A 22729-nucleotide genomic window follows, 5' to 3' on the forward strand; every position below is an offset into this window, starting at 1 on the left:
ATGGTCACGTGACCCCCACCCACAAACAAACGACGCTTACGCATGAACATGTGGCCAGCAAAAGTGCGCTATTATCAGTATTGTCAGGTTGCTTCCGACTCAGTCACGTGACCATGTGTGGCCATCAAAGGTGCGCTATTTCTTATGTGGTCACGTGGTGGACGGGACCCCACGGACTATGGTCACGTGACCTCAGTGACGATGGACAGGTGATCCCTTATGATCATGATCACGTGTCCGTGCGACCACCGAAGGTGCGATATCTTATGTGGTTGCAACCACCACCCCGTCGACAGACCGACCGACGTGAAAACTGAGAAAGGTTTTTTAACTTTATGATGTGTGAGGGCAGACATTAACATAAGCTCACGACGTTTTCGTTAGAGTATTTGAAGGCCTTGAGGAACACAGGCTCTAATCACTGTAGTGAGGTCATGCTATATGATCAAATTTTAACGACTGTGTCTGTTTAAAGCAATTAACGGAATAGGACCAAAGAATTGCATACTTCAGGAATATATCGCATATTTACTCGAATTAGTTTTTATACTAGACCTCGGCGTTTGGACAAAATCAAAGATTCGGGAGTTCCGCTCGTTTCAGCTGAATTTACTGTGGAGTTATAAAGTCGTTCCTAAATCCTCCGATTTCCTCTTCTTACTAGCAGGAACCAATCTCGCTCGGTGGCCGCTGTGTCAGCGGAGTTGTACTCACACATTAGAATAAGAACGGCGTTGCATTGCACTTTTGGAACTACCTTTCTGATAGGAGTATCAGAAAGTTACGCTGGAATTATGCGGAAGTGAAAAAGGCAATATCATTCATGTTGTTGACAGAACAACATTTGTATTTTTCCACACGTACGTGTTTTTGATTATATACAACGCACATGCGCAGCAGCCTGTTTCTTGAAATGTGAATAATCTTCACAATCTCGGTGCAGCAGTCCTCACTACTGCTCCTATGTCATGCTCCAAAAACGTGGTGGCGTGTGCAAATTTCTGATAAGTACTAAGAACTCCTGATATGGTCATAACGCCGTTTTGAGCTGAATTGTGGGAGTTTGTCACGTGGGCCTGAAAGCTGAGGTGAGGTATTACATAGCGAGCGAACGTCAAAACAAACGAAGTGTCTGGTTACTCGAAAAGGCAATCTCGAGTCCTCGGCCACATATTTGTGCGAACTTCTCTCCGCCATTTAAATATTAATACCACAAGGCGAACTGTAGGTAATAAATAAACAAAAATAATAATGCCCCAAGGGCGAACTGTAGGTAATAAATAAAAAAAAATGAACAATAAACAAATGTATTTCATGCATTTCCTGACTTTCTCACGGAAAGCGTAGCCACAACTTTATTTATTCTTGAGCGCTGAAAACGTCTGCCGCGGAAGAGGTATGTAGCACTAATGTAAAAAGTGATGACATGTGAATAAGCCCAATAGTGACACACCAAAAACAAAGATACAGTTCAGAATATTCCTTCGACGGCAGACGAACGTTTTGTGATAATCGGAATAAACGTGCTTTGATAAGTAAGCCCTTGGGAGCAAGAACACAATGTAAGGGTTACAATAGCTCAACAACAGAAGAAAAAACTCAGTTTGTTGAGTGCCAGCCTGGTGGAAAGAAACTGTTAACCAGTGCACCGCGCAACTTTTTGCGATCTGATAGGGTGTCAATTATTGTCGGAAAGATCGTTTGAGTTCTGGATGGCAAGAGGAAGTGCTGAGGTTTTAAAAGGATGGATGCTGAACGAAATATTCGCTGGAAGCTTTCTCTGCTTTTTACGAAAAGAATCCGGTGGTTCTTAATAAAATAGAAAGAAAGAGAGGCAGAGAGACAGAGAGACAGACAGAGAGAGGGGGGGGGGGGGGGGGAGCAACGCTATAAAAAATATCAGGACGGACTTAGCCTTGCCGTTGGAGCTGGCATTGCCCCGCTTGGCAGTGGTTCCAAAAGAGGTGAACTGGACTGACCGAAGTTTTGAAGGAACCGATGAAGTAAGCAAAAGAGCGAGATTAGTCGACGAGTTTGGAGAGGATGAATGAACTTACATTGCCTAAGATCTGACACGCTAATAAATCGAGAATGAGACTATATGAATAGCGCGGTACAGTTTTAGACGGGTTCTGAATGCGTAATTCTGTACGTTTGGTGATATCATTAAGTATTGTAGACTAAGGAAAAGAAGGTGCAAGCTTCCGGAGACTAAATAGACACGGAAGAATCTAAGAAAGAGGAAGGAGTGAGCGCTCGCACTGAAAGGATCGAGATGACGGTCGGGTACAGTTCAACGATACCTCCAAAATAAATAATTCATTATTTCCTTCTATTTTAACACAGTTCGCATAATTAAACCGGCTTTTTATTTTTATCGTCACCGTGGAGATCCTTCCTCCATTTACTTAATAAAGGCTTCTAAATATATTAGGCGTATTCCGGTTTCTGGGGCGGACGTGAGTACTATAAGTATGCTTCTGTGTTTTCGGACGAATTCGATAAAATCGAAAAAATACTTCCGGTAAAATATTTTAATATTTATATTTACCCAAAAAAACTCAGATTTTTCAGGACCGCCAACTGCTATGAATCCTACTGGTCTTAATATTTTCCAGGGATCTTCGAACAAGTTTTGCTCTACTTCTCTATATCTAATATTTATTTATTTATTTGAAAAACTGCAGGCCTTTTTCAGGCCTTCGCAGTATCAACTTTCATTTGTACGATCACAAAGAACTTCCGTTTAGCTTCTATTTTAAAAAAAGGGGAATCGTCGAACACGTTTCTCGTTGAAAAGGATACTTTTACTAAATTCACAAACTGCTGTTTTCAACCTTTCGTTCACTTCACCGAAAAAGCCGAAAACCTCTGTACGATGAAAGAAAGCTCCAAAGAACTCCGAATTTATGGTAAAAAATAAGCACTAAACAACACTCCGCGATTTTAAGCAGAAATAAACTCCGAAAACGCAGAATCCTAATTATAAGCTGGATTTCGTATATGTTGGTGCAGCTTTTAGATTTCGTTATAACTTATAGGTAGGGTTCCGTATTTTTGTGTATTCTTTTTTAAATTTAAGGGTGTCTTTGGGTGTTCATTTTTACAAAGTTCTCTGTTTTCGGTATCTATTTCTGGTGTCGACCAGAAATCAGGGTTTATCAGGGCTTACGTCGTAAAAGCTATTGCACATCTATCGCGTTTTTACAACACACAATACTATTCGCGCCAGTTATCACTAAGTGGCCCATGTAGAAACAATAATTGCAGCAGAAGGAAGCAGCCTCGCGGAAAAGGGCGGTTTGTTTTCGGGGTCAACAGAAATAAAGCAATTTTTCCAGTTAACCTGGGGTTTCATTTAATTCAAAAATTTCAGTTCGGAGTTTTTCAGTTTTACCAATTTCAAGAAAAATCCCAAGAAAAAAGGAAGCCAGACATCAGCACAGCGAGTGGTCATACCAAAGAGAATATTTCGCTCCTGATGACTTCAGCGGAGGCAGTGTAGCGATACGATGGTTGTGGAGTTCATGAAAGCCTAATTTAGGCAACACAAAATATGGATCCTTTTTGTTGTAGTTTACTCGACACACTCGCCAATCTGCAAACGACTTTCCAAAAATATCGCATATGTATTGTCGGGTAGTTTTTCGAATACTTGTTCGGAATTCTTCCGCAGATCTGACTTTTTTGCTTCCATATCGCTAGATATGAAAACGCGGAATAATAGTGTTATCGACTTCTTGCAACCAGGAGGCGCTGATACGGCGTGCTCGTCCGCTTTTTGTGCCCGTCTTGCGTTTGTTTGCCTCAAAATGCGCTCACAGGCTGCTTTTACACTCTCCCCCACCACACGCACACACACACGCGCGCGCGTTCACACGCACACGCGCACGCACGGACGCACGCACACACTGACACACACAAACAACGCGTCTCGTCGAATTAACCACCAACACTGGCGCGGGTTTTACTGCCGCGTCAGCACGCTCTCTGCGTGTTCTTTGTGCTGTCCATCAATTGATCTTCCCCCTTTCTGTAGTACTGTTTGAGAAGCTCTGATAACGTAGCTCTATTTTCTATTTTTCACAATTTTATTCATTGCACGCGGAACGCATTTCGGTTTGGCGGGAATTTGCACACGACGTAAAAGTTAAAGGTGAATACGCCACGTGTCGGTAAATAAGTGAACTAGAACAGCTTGTCACAAATTTCTGGCCATGTAAAAAAGATGAGGTGGATATAACTTTTTTGGGGTACTTCTAAAGTTCCGGGCACCGCTACCTACATTGCCTTTTCTGGCTCTCAATATGTCCGTTTCTGCTTAAACTGGAGATTTCGTCATTTAATCAAAACACAACAAAACGAGGATTTAAAAATTTAACACACATAAAATTCAATTACTAGTGCTATAAGAAAAACAAAACGAAAACAGTATCGTTGTTAACACCCAAATCTGAGTTGACTAAAAGAAATAAAGAGCATCACATAAAGCCTCTACTTACTGGAGCTCTCACTTGGACTCTAAATGGCGTCTTTCAGTGTTCGTATTTTTGCGTAAGATAGGCGCCCAATTAAATAAGTAATTAGGTAATTAGGCGCCCACTTAAATCTGCGTGGTACGCAACCGTTTTTTTTATGATTTTCTTCTGTGAACTTCCTGGATTTTATCCAAATTCCAGGAATTGAGAGCATATCAAAATAAATGAAATTCATTTTTATAAAAAATACTTTTTTTTTATTTCAGAGGCGTCTTTATCCGAATTATTTCTGTTTCATATATCTCAGATATAAAACATTGTTGCGTCTTATTTGGCATAGAATGACCTTGAAGATGTGTTCTACACAGATCAGCGAACGGCTTGGTAAATTCCTACTCAATAAAAAAATGTTTTATTGGAGAATCATTTACTTACTAGCCTTGCTGTTTGCGAAAAATCTTGCCAGCCCAAGAATCGTAAGAGCTTTCGCAATTTCTATTAAGAATTTATGATAGCCAAAGAAGCGAAAGCCAGAGCGTTAGGCTCGACATATCCATGACTGTCGAGGTTTTGGTTTTAGGCTTGCCTACGACAATAGCGCCCCTTTTATGAGGAGAACGCTTAACTCTCTATTGACATCGATTCTATTCAGCAGAATACCCCTGCAGGGCATGACGACACAGAAGAGGAGTGGTCTTCTATTTAGCTCGCCAAATGTTGCATTCAGGAGGAAGTTGCGAAAACGTGTCTCATATTACATAGAAAGGGAGAGGGAAGCCTTCCTGTGTTTTTTGTTTGCTTTTGTATGGGCCGTCTCGTTCAGGCATTCGTGCGTCCAGCTTGCTGCGTTTACTATCGCGTTCCATCTATCTATTTACAAGGGCGTTGCAAGGGACACCCAGTTTCGTCTTTGTGTCTACACTCACGCGGCACTGAGATGTTGTCTGGATGGAAATATTTGCATGTCTGCCGGTGCAACTATTCTTCAGATTCCCGTTGGGAAATGTCAACATGGGTTTCTATAGGGTAATGCTCGCTATTGTCGATGAACAGTACGCTACGTTAGACCGGCTCCCTGATTGTCTGCTTGCATGTGCAACACCCGTTTCTGTGTTTTGCTTTTTCTATTTAGGTATAATGCAAAGTAATACAAGTTCTTGAGTCGTGTTGGGTAGAAAACAATAAGATAAAAGTGGTTTAGCATTCCCAATTAGTGAACGAATAAAATACTTTCACTCATTCTCAACAAAGATGTGTTAGAAGCCTCTGATAATCAGCCAAAGTTTCGCTAAGAGAGTTAGCGTAGCATTGAAAAAAATAAGTATTTTAATGGAATTTCGGTTGCCACTCGTATGCCTCATGGAGGTTCGCTTTGTAAATCTTTTTATGCTTTTTGACTATTATATTAAAATTTCATATGAATTTGTAAGTACGCTAACTTATAATGAAAAAAAAAATTAGATTATCACCTCTAGTCCCATACATTACCATAACTTTCTTCGCATGTCATTATCTCGTTTATACGTTCAGGTGGTAAATAGTCTGATATGGCTTCAGTGAAAGTTACCTTTCTTTGTAAAAAGGAAGTGCATTTCTCTTTGCAGATTGCTTATGGAATCTTCCTTTGCTTCTTCACATTCGTTGTTTTGGTAAAAATGCGACCCGAACCATCTTGGCAAGAAGTGTACGTGATTGCATATATTGTCACTCTCGCCGTTGAAAAGATTCGAGAGGTACGTTTTTTCAGCAGCAAGTTCGCTCTTCAAGCCATTGCTAACGAGGGTCCCTTTTATTTGGTTTCGTTTCACAGGCGATGATGTCCGAGCCTGAAAACTTTACCCAGAAGATTATTGTGTGGGCCGTGAAAAAGTGGAATCCCTGCGATGTAGTTGTCATCGTAGTCTTCCTGGTGGGCGTTGCTCTTCGCTTCACCCCTTCCAGTCACGCGGAGGGACGCTTACTCTACTGCCTCACCATCATGTACTGGTACATTCGTCTGCTGGACATTCTCAGTGTCAACAAGTACCTTGGTCCATACGTCACCATGATTGGCAAAATGGTGAGATGTTTTTTTTTTCTATGTTTTTATTGCGGATGTCACTCTATTGTTAAGGGGATTTTGAACTTAAATAAGTAAATTGAGCTTGGGTTTTAATTAATCATGAGCAGTTGAACTTAGCTCAATTCTCATTTTTGATGAGTAGGAGAGCCGATTGGTAGAAATGGTAACCGCCTTTTAAAGATATATTGTACCAGTAGTCAACATTAAAACATGTATAAATACGTAGCAGAAAATTACCATCTTGATATAAGTGTCTGCTAGACACCATGAATTCGCATTTAATCGGCAGGCAAGCTGCCATCATTATTCTAAATATTTATTTCTTTAACACCTTACAGTTTTGAAGCTATTGCAACGCTAAGCAAGTAATATATAACTTGTGTGTAATAATTTAAAAAAAATTATTTTTTGCTTTTGTGTTGTTACACTGAGTGAGTTGCTCAATTTCGCTGATGAATGCTGAGTTTGTAGGCGAGCTATACTCCGTTGCGCTTTAAATATAATTGCAGTCAAAAACTAGAGAGAACGAAAACACGCACACACTGTACCAAATCACATCGTCACGGCACCATTTTTTTATTTTGGTTAGATTATGAAAAAAATGACAGAAGCACAGAGATATGAAAGAAATGGCTTTGCCCTCCCAAGGCTTCTTGATTGGCTCCATCGGCTCCTAGCGTCAGGTGCGCTCCATCGTCAGATAAAATGAAGTATATCGTATTTCACGCAGCGTGAAACACCGAGATGGGGAAAATACGCACAAAAATAGCTCGCCTAAAAGTCAAAACATTCGGTGCGTATCATTTACTTGCGATGCTTTGTCTCCTCTTCGGACTTGAACGCGTGTATAATTTGCTCTGTTTAAATAATTGATAACGAACGAATGTATTATCTAAACTTACAACGTTTAGGTAATTCATTAGCTAAACTTACAAATTACACAGGCGCAGATAAGGGCTGTTGGTGTGATCTTGTAAGACGTGAGATCTAAAATGAATGTCTTCGTTAATATGAGGCTAGCGTCCGACTTGCTTACTCCCGCCACTTTCGTATTTTGGGCATCTATGCTTTTTTCAAAAAGAGCAGCAAATTAAGATTGACTAAATTCTAAATATCGTGAGCTGATGCCAGATGAGTAACAATGAAGACTGTCGTAGCGCCTAACATTGCTTAATGCTTATTTGTTTGTTGTTCATTGCAGGTGATAAACATGATGTATTTTGTGGTGCTTCTTCTGGTGATTCTGATGAGTTACGGCGTCGCTAGGCAATCCATTCTACACCCCCAGGAGACAGCGTCATGGGGTCTAGTAAAAAATATATTCTTCATGCCGTACTGGATGATTTATGGCGAAGTCTTCGCAGACAGCATTGATCGTGAGTGCCTTACAGGTCGCTTCTTATTTTTCGCCCCATGTTTAATCACTCGCAAGATGCACTATTTCCGAGCTCAAATTGTGAAATGACTTCGTGAACTCTTTGTTAGGCCCTGATTCACGTTGAGGCGGATGTTCTGTAATAGCTTATGCTAGATACTAGCGAAAGTGAGGTCACTTTACTCCAAACATGTGAACTTTTAAGCGACACGAGTGATATCAAATTACTGAGGGGGCTCTGAATTGTCAATGACTTTTATAACCAAGGAATTCGCATAAGAATACGTATGTGTGTAAGCATATGCTTCGACATGTCTTTATATGGTAAAATGACTTTACATGCAGCAAATGTTTTAAAAACGATGTTATAGTCCGTTGTAACATCATAACTGCAGGAAAGCTCCTCCTACTCTTAATTCATAAAGCGAAGTTTCATCACACCAATCAGTAGGATCCCATTCTATTTCGTGTCATCACAAAAATTTGTCGTGACCAATTTTTTTTTTTTTAAGATTGGCGCTTAAGAATGCGATGCATCGCCAGTGTTTTGGCTCTAGTTTACACTGAAAGAATAAAAACACGAAAATGGAGGAGGGACAGACACTCACAGTTCATAGTTCTTGAAGGAACTGTGAGTGGCTGTACCTCGTTCATTTCAGTGTTTTAATTATTTCTGCATGAACTATATATAATTTACCCAACACGCTCTGCTACGTGTAGTTGCCTCGGCTCATCGAACAATAAGCATTGAATTTTTTTCGCAGCCCCAGTCTTCCTAATATTTTATACGTTCCAACAAATTGAAGCAAAATTTAGTGAATAAAAATGATTTTTTTTTCAACACACCACGATATTTGTGATTCGTAAGATACAAGGAATAACTCTGCATTTTTTCGAACTTTTTTTAGACAGGTTAATGTTTTGTTATGATTGCAAATAAATCGTTTTTATTGCCAGTATATATTTGTTTTTGTTTCTACTTATTATGCGCTTGACACCATACGAAAGACAGATGCTTTGCCTGCATGTTTGTAGGTCCGTTGTTCTATATATAATTGAGGCGATTTGACTGTTTATTAGCACATAAAATGAACCGACAATGATAAATATGATGATGATGACGGGTGATTATTATGGTAACAGAAGTTCCCTTTTACGGACCGGCAGCCGTGTGCAAGACGGACGGCAAACCGGGAGAATACACCTGCCAGACGGGAAGCTGGATTAATCCGGCCATCATGGCGGTCTACCTCCTGGTCGCTAACATTCTCCTGGTCAACCTGCTTATCGCTGTCTTCAAGTAAGTTTCAGTCAAATAAAATGCGTACAAAACAAATCACAACACTTAAGAACGGTGTTACGCCGAATGTAGCATTGTAACTCGCGGAGATGACCATAGTGACAGTATCTAAGTGTTTACTTTTGATTATCAGTAGATTCCTACTTTTAAGACTGGAGTAATGTCATCAAAATATTAAGTAGGGTTCCCCGTCGTGCCTTGTTTGTTCTACTGCTTTGCTGCGCTGATATGTTAGGTGAGAGGGTGTGGCAGGTTAATACAAGCAACTGTGTGCAATGTGCTATTTATTTATCCAAAACACCTTCTGTGGTTCTCGCCTTAACTAATTTTGACTTGCAGTTTAGTGTCGTATTAACATAAAATGTTTATTTATAATGACGTGCTTGCGCAGTTTTGGGGATTGGATTGAAAACCAAGCGCATAAGATTGCCAGATAATCTGAAGCATGCAAAACAGATATAAAATGGCAACGACGGTGTCATTGTAAATTCAGTATGGTAGATCTTTTTTTAGCAGTAGTAGTCGGCTTTACAAAATAAAGGTTAACAAAAGACAAGTTCATTGATGGTCAAAAAAAAAAAAGAAAAAAAAGAACGGTAAACACTTACGCTACTCATAAGGCAAAACAAAGCGACAGCTGAGGTTAACGTCGGGGCCGATAAGTTGTCATTTCGGAGCAGATGGACTGAATGAATAGTAAAGCTGCGAGCGTGCATCATCGAGTACAGATAGGCGTTTCGTATTAAACTGATTAACACAGCGGACGAAAATTCCATAGTTTTTTGGAACCAATGAGGGTGTATTAAGTATATAGCACTTTGTGAACCTTTTAAACAAATTTGTTGGACAAAATCTATGACTGCTTTGTGGTATGTAAAGAACACGTCGAAAATCGCGAGCCCAAGTTTTAAATCCGGGGAACGACGAAAGTGCATGTGGATACATGGACCTTTTCCTGCCGTTGCTGTGGCTGCCTGAACGTGTTACGCAATACTATAGGACATAAACTAACACCGCCTTGAGGTCACTGAAGAACACTTACAAAATCGCGCACTCAAGGGTTTAGCGTGCAGCTCCACATAATTTCACGCCCGTGCTTTCTCCGGCTTAACACCCACCTAGCTTTATTCGTTTCATAGCCCGAGAACCTTTCTGACATAATTAGCAAAAACCGCCGTGTTCTTATTGTTTCAATATTCAGCAGCCTCGTGCTTATGTTTCTTCGTGCCGTCATGGTGTCACGTGACGACGTATAGTCGTGACGTCATGACATCACGCGACTCACGGTGTCACATGACATCATAAAGTCGCGTGTCGTCACTGTGCGACGTGACTTGAGATGGCAACGTCACTTCATGTAATAGGTGACGTAATGTGCAGCGTGATGTCAGAGTTATGTCGAGTGGCGTGACGTCGAAGACCTGACGTCACGTGGGGAATATTTTGGCGGAGTGCCAAAAGTGGCCCGCGGCGATCTGAAGCGCGGTCGACGGCGCGAAACCCGCGAAGTGTCCCATTAATTAATATCGCGGTAATCATCTGTTACCCTGGACAATCAACATTTTGAGGCAAGCCATTTGTGAAGGCTGGATTGCGAGGAATGAATGATTCTAATAAATAAATGATCAATCCAAGAAGCAAGCTCCCACTAGCTGGACTTGATGCAACATAAACCAGTCAAATGGAACAAGCACAAGTTACTCATGTCACGTGCCAACTACTCGCAAATCTAATGAGAGACCCTTTGGTTGCGATTCTTCCACAGCAACATCTTCATCGAAGTCAACGCCATTTCACAGCACGTGTGGAAGTCGCAGCGCTTCACCGTGGTCATGGAGTACGAGCAGAAGCCCGTGCTTCCTCCGCCGCTGATCGTGCTGTCGCACCTCCACCTGGCCGTCAAGTGCGGCTACCGCTGGTGGAAGGGAAAGAGCCGCACCTTCGACCACGGCCTCAAGCTCTTTCTGGACGAATCGGACATCGAGAGGATCCACGACTTCGAGCAGGAGTGCGTCGAGGGATACTTCCGCGAGAGCGAGGTCCGCATGCAGATGACCACCGAGAACAGGGTCCTCACCACCACCGAGAGGTACGGCCGAACTGCATATGCACTCACTGACAGCTCAAGAACCGCAGGGCGGGGCTTAAGATGTTCGTACTTGTCGATTCGGGATCGGCCAATGCGTCAATCTTAGAACAAAGAGATATTGCTGCACCAGCCAATAGCAATTTCAAAGAGCGAATCACGAGTGGAAAAAGCGAGAATATAATAAGCGACGCCATGCGTTACTTAACTTGTCAATGGCTATGAACCTTTCCAAGAAACACACGACCCCAGGGCTAAAAGAACCCTTTTCGAGCCTATTCGCTGTGTTCGAGGCTAGTCTCTCATTGGCGTTCCTGCTAACCCTAACCATGTGAATTGTTAATTTCGATAGGCGCAGGCTGCATTGGCGTAATTTCAGGCACTGTTCACGGCTAAATTCTCGCCTTTTCCCGCTGTATTTTTTTATTTTTGCTTTTCATGGTTTATGATTTTTTCTGATGACTATCATAAAGCATTGCACATGTCTAAAAAAAACAACAAAAAACGAGGAATAACCTATTATCAGGGTACGTGCCTGACCGAGCGAATCCGACTGAAATATTTGTTTTTCTTGACATTGAGTTTTAACGGCGCCGCCCGCTCAGCCGTTTCAATAGACGAAGCGCTTAGCTGTCGAAAATAATCTACGAAAAAATATATCCCAAATTCGTGAATATTTTAGACCCTCAAATAAAGTGATTACCGATCTACACGAGATGACTCGGACATTAAATTCAGCGTGTGTCAACATTCGGACAATATATTGTGCGTACCAACGGGTGCAGCGTTATAAAAAAAAAAAAGAAAAAAAAAACATTATTTGAGAAAGATATTAAGTAACACAGCACAGCAGTGTTGACAAAAGTCACATCTCGAAGATCGGGCGGAATTCAAGGGGAGCTCATTTTGGGCACGATTTGGGGAGAGCTTCTTTTTTTCCCCACACCAGCATCAAGGCAAAGGAACGGACGCCAACTGGTTCGCTCCCCACCTCAACCCAAACGGCTATTTTTGGCGATGACTGAGAAGATCTCTACGTGGATTATCTCTGGGACTGGGGAGAACAACTGCCATTGTTCGCAAAATCGCGTCGAGGGCCGTTCAACGTTTTTCCCTTCCTTCGTTTCGCGTGAATGTCGAGCAGAAGCGCTTGACTGAATTGCGCTCACCGGCCTTATATGTCAAAGTTGAAGATAACGCGAAAAGGGTACGCGACATGAACAATTAATGAAAATAAAGTGGAAACTTTTAATAAAAGGGTTGGAAAACCTGAAATGAAAACCAGCAAAACATGGGTGGAAAATCGCCCTGAGGGAATTTCAACAGTCCTAAAGAATCGCAGAAAATGTCTGGCTGAGAGGGGGCGCGAGAGTTGCACCAGCGGAATCCTCGTCACCACCATGACGGCGGCATAGGGGCGATTTTCGGAAATGTGTACAGTTGATTTTGAGCCATTTTATTGAACGAGTGGGCATACGTTGGAAGGCGTACATTTCGTATCCTTTTGTTTTAATGACAGATAAAGCATAACAGCGCCCGATTTTTACGAATAACTTAACGGTTGAAGTTTTGTTCGCCGTCTTGCTAAACTCGAGCAAGCCTCTTTAGATGTACTTGGATGGAATAGTTCATGCGTGCCTTTTAATTTTGTTTCACATTTCGATCGTACTTTTCCAATTAATTATTTTGGTGTAGGCGGCGAGAAAGAAAACCGATAGGGTTTCAGTACGAAATAATTCTCTCAGTATTTTGTCTTGGTACTGCAACCACTTCTTTGCATGAACGCGTGTGCCTAGTATAATGGTACAAAGCCATAACATACGACACATTGGTTACACAATGAATATGCGAAATTACTTTATGATACCTCAATTACAAACGCTTGGGTTGTTGTGAGGTGGCTATGATATCCAGTTCTCAAGGAATGCACTATACTAAGCAAGCAAAAATTTCGGTCGCTTCAAAGACCATCATTGTTGCTATAGCCAATGAAATTGCGAAATGGGCCGATGAACACGCTGACGGGCGAGTCGGGATGCAAACCTCATGAACATATTAAACCATAATAATAACCATGATAATAAACACTAAACTTTTTAAACTGTCGGTGGCTGCAGATGGTGTAAATGCTTCCTTGATTAAAGTATGTTAGTCTGTTTAGACGAATCGGTAAAGCTTCAGATTAGTTCTGTGTCCAGATAGGGGCTAAATATCTTAATCGTTTTTCTTCACATGCAGAGTCGATTCCATGTCGCAACGGGTAGAGGACATCCACCAATGGGAGATGAAGGCGAACGCAGCTATACAGAGTCTCGACATTCGACTAACGCAACTTGAAAGCCTCTCCGAACAAATCTCCACGTCTCTCCAACGCTTCATCGAGGCCCAAGACACCGACGACGAAGACGACGACATAGACGGTACTCCTTCAGGCGACAGCGACGCGCAAGCCACTCCCTCGGGGCCTCACAGTCCTTCACCGCCGACTCCTCCTCCTCCCCCTCCTCCCGGGATCCAAGCCCCGACCATACCTCAACAATCGAAGTCGGATGAAGAACAAGGTATAGTTCCTCCCACTGTGGTTGTGGAGCTCTCGGAGCCCGCACTCCCGCCGACCACGTCAGAACCCCTAGCGAGACAAGGATCAGGACGCCGAAGAGGCACCTCTATACGCCGCCGGAACCACCAACGCCTCAGCCGGCAGCTGACGCTCGCGACGAACGAAGTATTCGACCAAGCTACAGTGAGACGAAAAAACCTTCAACGCTGGCAAAGTGTGTGCCAACCAGAGGTTGCAACCGGAACCGATCCGCTTCTGCAACAGCCTGCCGCCAGGCCTAGCCGCCTGGAGCGCGGGATGTCTTGTGTAAGCAGATGGACCGAACCACGGCCTTCGTCTACGAGGGCTCCTTTCCTCTCGACGCTCCGTGGAGAGTACACGAGCATCACCGACGAGCTGGAGAGTACGGCCTGTCTTCTGCCACCTCCAGAGAGCCCTACGTCACCGGCACCCACGCCAATGGTCGCGGCCATAGCAGCCGAGACAGAGATCCTGAGAGATGCAGAGGCGGCCGATTACCAGATGATGGGTGGACTCATTCAGAGGCGTCTACACGGAGATGACCAGTCTCTAGAGGAACTCAGTGACTTCGGAGATGACTCCGACGTCGAGGAAATTGTTGGATCCGGGTCTAGGCGGCTGATGATCCGAGTGACGCCTGCTCCTGAAGAGGGCAGGAGAGGCAGCTTCCCCACAGAAACGTCATGTTAGTTTCCTTTTGTAGGCTCCTGCTCCTTCCATCTTCAAATGTGTTCAGTCATTTGAGGAGTTGATAAATCTATTCCATTTTTTTTTTCAGACGCCGTGGGTAGTCAAAATCTTACAATGCTGGCGTCGCAGCGAGTGTTTGGCAAACGCGACAGAGGACGACAATTAGATTGCAGAAATTAGCAAATAATATTAATAATAGTATCGAGCCAGTCGACCGATCGATTATTCATAAGAGTGCGGTGACAACTTTAAAAAAAGAACTTTTGTAAAATTATACCTCTTTCATCAGAAAATGCCTATCCTAAAAGGGACAATGTGCACCCAGCAAAGGCTTGCGTTGTGAGACAAAACAGCGATATTTAGACCACAAAACGTCGAAGGGTGCTTCGGTATAAAATCTCCCGTGCTTAGTGTGAGTATACGTTTTAGCAAGTTTGGCATGTCGGAACTCAGAGAACGAATTTTCGGTGTAGGCATGTAAATATATAGATGATGGAACGAATTTTTCTCTTGAGAATTGTGTTTTGAAACTTTGGGACAGTGAGATTTCTTGTCGTAGCTTTGACATTTATGCGCACTGAAGAAATACTTCACTAAAACCCCTAAATGTTGGTTATAAATTAATCCCGAGGACAAACATATGCATTATCAAGGATAATCCGCAGTATAAGAAAGTTTTGTCGTCTACGAAAGTATAAGTCACCCACTATTTAATTCAAATCATGCATACTGTACGGTGCTTATATTGTTTAGGGATCATCAGTTGTTAAGGGCTCTAAATTCAATTATGTTTTGAGTAAGCCTGTACATTGTGGTAGGATATGTTGATAAGGATGATGAAATGGTACCCTCGAATGTCGAAACTCAAATGAAATCATGTGCTAAAGTAAATTTCAATTTATTATTTAAGCATGACATTATCCTTTATTGGCAGGTGCCTTAGTACTTCTAAAAATATATTGACCAGGTTAAGGTTACTATAAATAACGGGAGCTAGGGATTATAAAAAAGGATTTTTAACCATTTGTCAAACGCCGAAGGGAGCGATTACGTTCCTCTGACCAGCGCGAAATTCGGGGTTTCCATTTACCACGAGAGCCTGATTTTATAATGAATTCGACATTCGAAGATTCCAAGCCGTATCAAAGTATTCCAAATACCATGATACCGACAGGCACCCACGGACTGGAGACTACAAGATAATTTTATTACATAATTATTGTATTATTGTGCGTGCTTCCATCGGTGCTTCACTTTTATCAATGTGTACGTCTGTGTTTTTCTGTGTCTATACACGACTTTACAAAGTATGGCTATCATGTACTGAGAACATTCATTGATATACTTATACAAGTTTCCACCATATTTTTATACCAGGTTGGTATCTTTATATAGTTTCACATATAACATATAACTTTTTTTCTTAAAATTGGTTGACAGTTTTGTTTAAAACTGCCTTAATATTTTTAGGTAGGTTTTAATTTGTGTGCATAAATTTAAAGAAGCGAAACTATTTATAAGAAATATATACAAGAACCTGTTTCAGATATAAAATTAGGGTATTAAGATAGTTTCTGAAGGAAAATTTAGAGCAACCGGACTCAAGGAAGAATAGAAAAAAGCTCAAAGCTATGTTAGATGTGACAATTCATTTTCATTTCAAAAGTTCAGGCCCTTTCCAGGCTAAGCGGTTACTGATTTATTTGAAGTATAAAATGTTATTCTTTCACAGACCCCTACGTTGCAGACGGAACATACTACACATTTTTTACCACATGCTTTGTCGTCGTATTGTTTTTACAAACGCTTACATTCCTATTCTTATATCGGTTATGATTACCTATAATGATCTACAATATTTCACTTAGCATTAGAAATTGTTTACATGCTACAAATGAGGAAGTCCTGAATGACATATCTTAGGCTCCTTTAGCGTGTATATAATAGAAGCGGGTTTGTGTTTTACACTAACAACTGGCTGGTTCCTAAACCAAACCAAGTACTGAATAAGACACGAAGAAACGTGACAACCTAATATCCATATCTGTAGGGTAGTTTTTAATATTATGATGAATATTTTTACTAGCGCATAGTTGATTCCGTTTGTGGATCACTGAACTCCTAGTTAAAAGCTTTAATTTTTGGAGTGGGCTAAGAGTCTTTTCTTTTGTTGACACATAGTATCAGAGTTTTGTGATATCAGAAACTTAAACTAGAAACACGCTGAATTCGGAATAGTAAAGGCTGGCTGACTCACTTGCGTTTGAGTGATATCAAGTGTGCTGAGGTCAATTGTGATCACATACGACGACAAAACAGGACAACGCAAATAACGCACTGGTACGCGGGCCCCATCTATTTGGTCTTGCCCTAAAACGGCATATAGCAAGTCTGACGGTTTTTTACACCTACTACTGCCGGTTTGATACACCTACTGCTAAGAGCAGAACGCACTCAGGTACATTCAATTGCGAGCGTGTTAACCAGACCTAAGGACACAGACTTGCTGGATTAGTGCTAAGGTGTGTTGTTGTTCAGGTCTAGACATAAAGTTTTGTGTGTTTGTTCCTGGTTTTCAAGCGATGTTTCGAGGATAAGTTTTAATATGGCGGTCAATGAAGGCAATACTTCGAAGTTTACACTATTTACTCCCTCTCGTGTTTCAAGAGGGGTATTGATATTGCTCCCCTTCTAGCCTTTTCTGGACATTTCGATGGGTGCTGCTTCCTAATTTTAGATCCAAACAGAAATGTATAATGAGGACCAATTACAGAAAAATTACTTTCGAACCATATATGAAGAATTTACTACGGTAGTAAAATAACCGAATAATTATATAAAAAGATAATCAATCGAGTCAGAACACACACTGTATGTTTAAAATGAGCCGTGAATTAGTATTGCAAAGTTACCATTGACACAGCAATAGGTTTACTTTATTATGTAATTACCAGTTCAGATCAATTCCTGGTCAATATAGTGCACCATACCTTGTGTTTTGTTTCTTACGAGGAACGTATTTGAATACACCTGTTGAGTTTAGTTGTAAATAGGTACTTTCGAACAATATTTACCTTCTTTGCACCTTATAATGAGCAGCAAACCTCAGTAAAATACAGACTATTCTATCGGTTCCAGCGGGTGTCGCTGCGACAGGATAAGAGGTAAATAATGAAATGAAAGGACTGTGATAACTACTGTTGTACACATTACGGTATGAAGAATGTATATAAGGTGTTACATATTTGGCTAGTCATTATGAAACGAGAATATATATTTCAAAGTGTTGAAGACTGTTAGCTGTGAGCTAAAATGATGCAGACTATTCAATAACATCTTGTTTTTCCTGGACATAGCTCGTAGCCACCAGGAGAGGCATGGTAGTAAAAGTAAATCTTCATAAATATCACGGTATAAATCTTTTCCTTCCAGGTTTTTACGTACATGATATTAAGCACTAAATACATGCACGAATAGGAATATAGGTAGTGTTTTGGAGGCAGTTAGATTCTACGGCTTTGAATTCAACCTAATACTGACACCTGAGGCTATTTAACATGCTTAGTATATTCTAAACAGTATTGCTGTAAATCTGTAGAAACAGTTTTGTTTAATCATTATCTAAAGAAAATTAAGCTAGAAAAACAAAAAGAGTGGTCAGAATAGGAAATTTGTAGTATTGGGAGTTTATATGCTGCATCACAGAAAAACAGTAGGCCCAAATTATCCACACTTAGCTTGCTCAAAAATTAACTCAAGGAAGCTGAATAAAAAGTTTAACCAAGTGAAACATTGGCATAAAAGTATTAGACGTAAAGCGTGGTTAGACTTCAGTTTGCAATTACAAATTGGCTCTTGTCTTAACAATGAACCCTTTTTCTGTCACAAGTTCGTTCACCAAAAGATAGAGCATAACAAACATTGTAAGAGTTTCTTATTAAAAGTGCTTTCGTGTAAATTAACGAGACGGCGTATACACATAAAAACACCGCTAAAAAATTGAACTTACTAAAATACACAAGACCCTGATTTAAAAAAAAAAGAGAGCAAAATTTATTTAATTAGAGTAAATAGACCTCGAACCTATTTTTTTTTACACTGGGTACTACGTAAGGCTGTTATTGCATTTGTCTGAAAATTTTTGTCTCCTTAGGTTTACACTTTTACTTACTCTAATGTGCGTCTTGAAAATGTGATCTTCCTTCATAAAGAAATATACCAGAGAGTGTAAACGCCACCAGGCCAACGCACGCAAAACCTGTTTCAAACGCATGTGCTTTTGACAATGCTTGAGTGTTCTGTCTTGATTGTGTAGAGAGCCCTGAAGTTTACTTTATGACCTCCAAACAGAAGCTTGTGCCCTTACATTTGGTATCCGTCTTCGCTTCTTGGCTTCATAACCATGCTCGTACATGGTCAACCTCCATATCAAAATAAGTGAAGTGGGAATTTATTACATCAAAGCGTTTTGTGCATTTCCACACGAGACACCTTAGATAGCCAGAGCACCAATGTTTACAAGACACAGCCTAACCGAATTTTACCAACGTCCCAGTTGTTCCTGAAAAAGGTATGTTGATATTAATGTAAGATAACTCTGTATGATAAAACTGCCGTTGGTATTATCACTAAGCGACGTTATTTCTTGAGCGTCAGGCCTCTTTGTATCCCATAAAGAATTGTATCATGACCGCCGAACCTTTACCGACCACTGTTCCTGTTACGAGGTGATGTTGATGAATTTTACCTGTAGATATCACATGGTTATTTTACATTTTGAAAGGCAATAAATTCTTCTAGAAAACGTCTTCTATGAATCCTTTATTGTGCATTGCCTGTGAGAGTTTTTGATCTTTTGTTCAGGTTGTTGCAATTTTTTTAATAACATGTTTGTACATTTTAGAAAACTCACTGGCTTTACCTTTTCCGAATTTTATTATCTCTAAAGCAATCCACGAAGACTGTCGAACACTTTCCAGGTGAGTTCAGTATCCATGGTAATAAAACCTGAGTCGGGGGTTTTATTACCATGAATCACCACCAGCAAGCTTGTTTTTTAAGTATTGTTGAGTTCAGTATAATATTGTGTAAAAAAGTGGGCGAAGTACTCAGACTTATGATGTCTAACCATTTACAAAGTCAGTGTGTTTGCTCTAGCCAGCCAAACGTGGCTTCTGCAAAACTTTTCAAACATTTGGTTACTTCAAAATTATCTTTTTGTAAAATATCAAGCTCGTTCAAAATAATTAGGCATCAAGAGAAGGAAAGCTAACGGGATCAAACAGTGTGGTACCTAACAAAAAAAGAAAATTTCTCTTGTTTATGCGCTCACATTATCCCACTTATACAACGACGCCAGTCACGGTCAAAAAAAAGTATAAATCACCGCGTTGTTATTTAGCACCTCTAGATGGAGCAGATAAGACCTATCCTTACATTGTATAGTGGTAACTGCGCTTCGCTCTCATACGTCTACAAGTTAGCAGTCTCTTTTTTCCCATCAAATTTGAGAATAGTGCGAGTTCAAGTAAGATTAAAGAATCTGGCTTGAATACCTTATGAATACAAGCAACTTAAAAGTTTATGATGATTTACTTCTAGCAAAAAAATTAAAATCTCAAATGAAGCTTATATTTGAAGCACACATTGTGTTGCCACTTAAGAGCTGTAGAGGAGATCTGCGTCCAGTACGCCTTTGTTGCCTTTTGTCGTGCCTTCACAGATATTACTCACGAGATGCCAAACTTTGTTCAAGTAAGAAAGCTCACGCTGGAGGAGCCTCTATTGCCGATCTAACGTGCTGGGTATCACTAAACGTTGCTCCCCAAAGACAGCCTCTTTTAAAAAGTGCGCCCCAGCCACACAAGTACCATACCCGGATGGTGGCGCCATCTATGCGATGTGACGCGAAGCGCAGAGGTAAAACGTCGATCCTTCTGCTTCTCTCTGAAAATGGCGGCGTTTGAAACTAAATTTTATTTTTATTTTTTGGTCCACATAATGTCATGTTCCATATCTCAGCTACCTATTTGTACCGCGGGCGGAATCTAACGGCAAACTTCCTGCTTTCTGCAAATCAAAGTTTTTTTTATGTCAGCCAAAGAAAAACAGGTTTCATTTTCTCTGAAGCGCGCATTCTGCCGTTTGCGAGAGTGCAGAAATGTTACTTCATCATAGTTCCATTTAAATTGGGTATACTGCAAATTTGAAGCTAAAAGTAATATACTTTAGCGCATTGTCTTTTGTGCCAATATGCGCATTGCAACTACTGACATCGCCTATGTAATGTTTGCAATGCAACTAAAAAATAAAGCTATTTCGAGATAGATGTGATTTCATATAACGTTTCAGATTTCAATAGTAACATAATAGAAACAAGAAAAGTAGACTGTGATATTTTTAATACACAAGTTTTATTTTCCCACTGTCGACTAGGACTTCCTTTTTTATATTTATCCCAGCAGAAAAGCAAAGAATCCAGAACAAAGCTGTTACTATAGCAGAAGATCAGAAGGATATGTGGCAGAAACTGTGAGAAAGTGCCGATGGGAATATTATTTATAAGTATCTCTAAAATCTTTTTTGTTACACACGTTACGTAGAGTTTTATTGTTGTGCTTTCGATATCAATATTATTGTTTAGAACATGTTGTCGGCTTAAAATATTTCCTTTATCAAAGTAATCTGGCTTCCACAAAGTGGAAAATATTTTAATTTTTTTAGAAATATGTTAAATCAAAGTTACTTGACTTAAATCAGATTAATTTGATAGAAATAAAATAATTTTATTTAAACTACTACATTAGAAAAAGATAAATTTTGTAACTAGATGTGCTTTAAAAATGACTGCCTGATACAGATCTTTCTCGCCTGACCGTTTTGTTGCTTTCAATGCAACATAAATGTCCATCGAACCATAAAACAACACAGACCAATGGTAAATAGGAAAATATTTTCGGTATCGTTTTGACAGAAGGATTTTTTGAAATTTTAATGATCGGTGCACTTCAAATCAAAATTTCAATCATTCAGGATTTAAAGCATGATACGAAGAGCGAGTACGATTTATATCATCATGATATTCATTTACCACCCTGGTTCTATATGAAAAAAAAGAAGTGCGACTCGTTTTTTCTTGCGCCTTTTTAGCCTAATTATTTGGTTTTATTATTTATTTTAAATACAAGTTTTACTGATAGAAAATCTTTTTGATGAGCACATAATACATATCGCTGGATCAAAGAACATTCGCCACCTAGAAGTCGATGCACCCTTCGTATCAACACAACTTCATAACTATTCCATTCATTCAAATAGTTTCAAGTAGAGAGCGTCCCCCCAAAAAAACGAAATTTCATATTTCATGTTCTCTTTAATGATTACAATGACACTTGATATGGGGCGAAGGGTTTGTAAAGAAAACATTTTGTAGTCTTGAAGGAATTGTGGCTTTTATAGTTTAGTAATAGAAATCAAGGCCATATTAAACATTTTCTTTAAGATAAATAGATCAACATGAAATGCTTAGATGGGCCAGTTGGTACATCGTGGGAAAATAAGCGCCAAAAAAACACGGACAAAGAGTAGATTGACAACGATACAGGGCGCACTCTCAACTGAATTTATTAGGAAAAAACCCCATCCCTTATGAGCCCCTCTTCCTTGCGGTAAGAGACTGCATCGACCTGAGTGGGGTTGCGGCTTTTCAGAGCTCTTGTGGTGTCAATGTTGAGGCTTTCCTTGAGCTCCTGTCTTTTTATTTAAAGAACACGTTTGTGACGTTTGAGGGAGGTGTTTATTTACAAAAGAAGGGAATTTGCATCGGTGCCAGTGTCGCGCCGGTTTTGTGCAATATCTTTTTAAGTAAGTGCGGAAAGGCGATAGTGGATAGCACTGATATGAGTGATGGCAAATACAAGATATTTAGGTATGTGGATGATTTTCTCATCCTGGGACGCAATCCCGATCTCTCTAGCTGTGAAGTTTCAGAGACGCTAAAGGTGTTCAAGTCTTGCTGCCGCGGATTGTCATTTACGCACGAGACTCCTAAAGACGGAATTATACAATTTCTTGACCTCAAGCTAAGTTTTCTAGGTGAGCACATTTGTTGGGAGTACTCCCCTAGATCTAAGAAGGGGGTCCTTCCCTTCAATTCCT

The 22729-nt window shown here is 40.4% G+C and overlaps 1 protein-coding gene across 1 annotated transcript in view; it reads left to right on the forward strand.

Annotated features, from left to right (window-relative positions):
• The window catches only part of LOC8039024 (transient receptor potential cation channel trpm), a 74238-nt gene extending 59486 nt beyond the window's left edge, over positions 1–14752 (forward strand). The window contains exons 17-23 of the mRNA XM_042289122.1: positions 6083–6211; positions 6289–6537; positions 7742–7916; positions 9083–9215; positions 10981–11304; positions 13540–14567; positions 14661–14752. Coding sequence (XP_042145056.1) covers positions 6083–6211; positions 6289–6537; positions 7742–7916; positions 9083–9215; positions 10981–11304; positions 13540–14567; positions 14661–14752 — 2130 coding nt within the window. The remainder of the gene's footprint in view (positions 1–6082; positions 6212–6288; positions 6538–7741; positions 7917–9082; positions 9216–10980; positions 11305–13539; positions 14568–14660) is intronic.
• The last annotated feature ends 7977 nt before the right edge of the window (positions 14753–22729 follow it).

Source organism: Ixodes scapularis, unplaced genomic scaffold (assembly GCF_016920785.2).
Source record: "Ixodes scapularis isolate PalLabHiFi unplaced genomic scaffold, ASM1692078v2 PGA_scaffold11__112_contigs__length_91849675, whole genome shotgun sequence".
Classification (NCBI taxonomy): Eukaryota; Metazoa; Arthropoda; class Arachnida; order Ixodida; family Ixodidae; genus Ixodes; species Ixodes scapularis.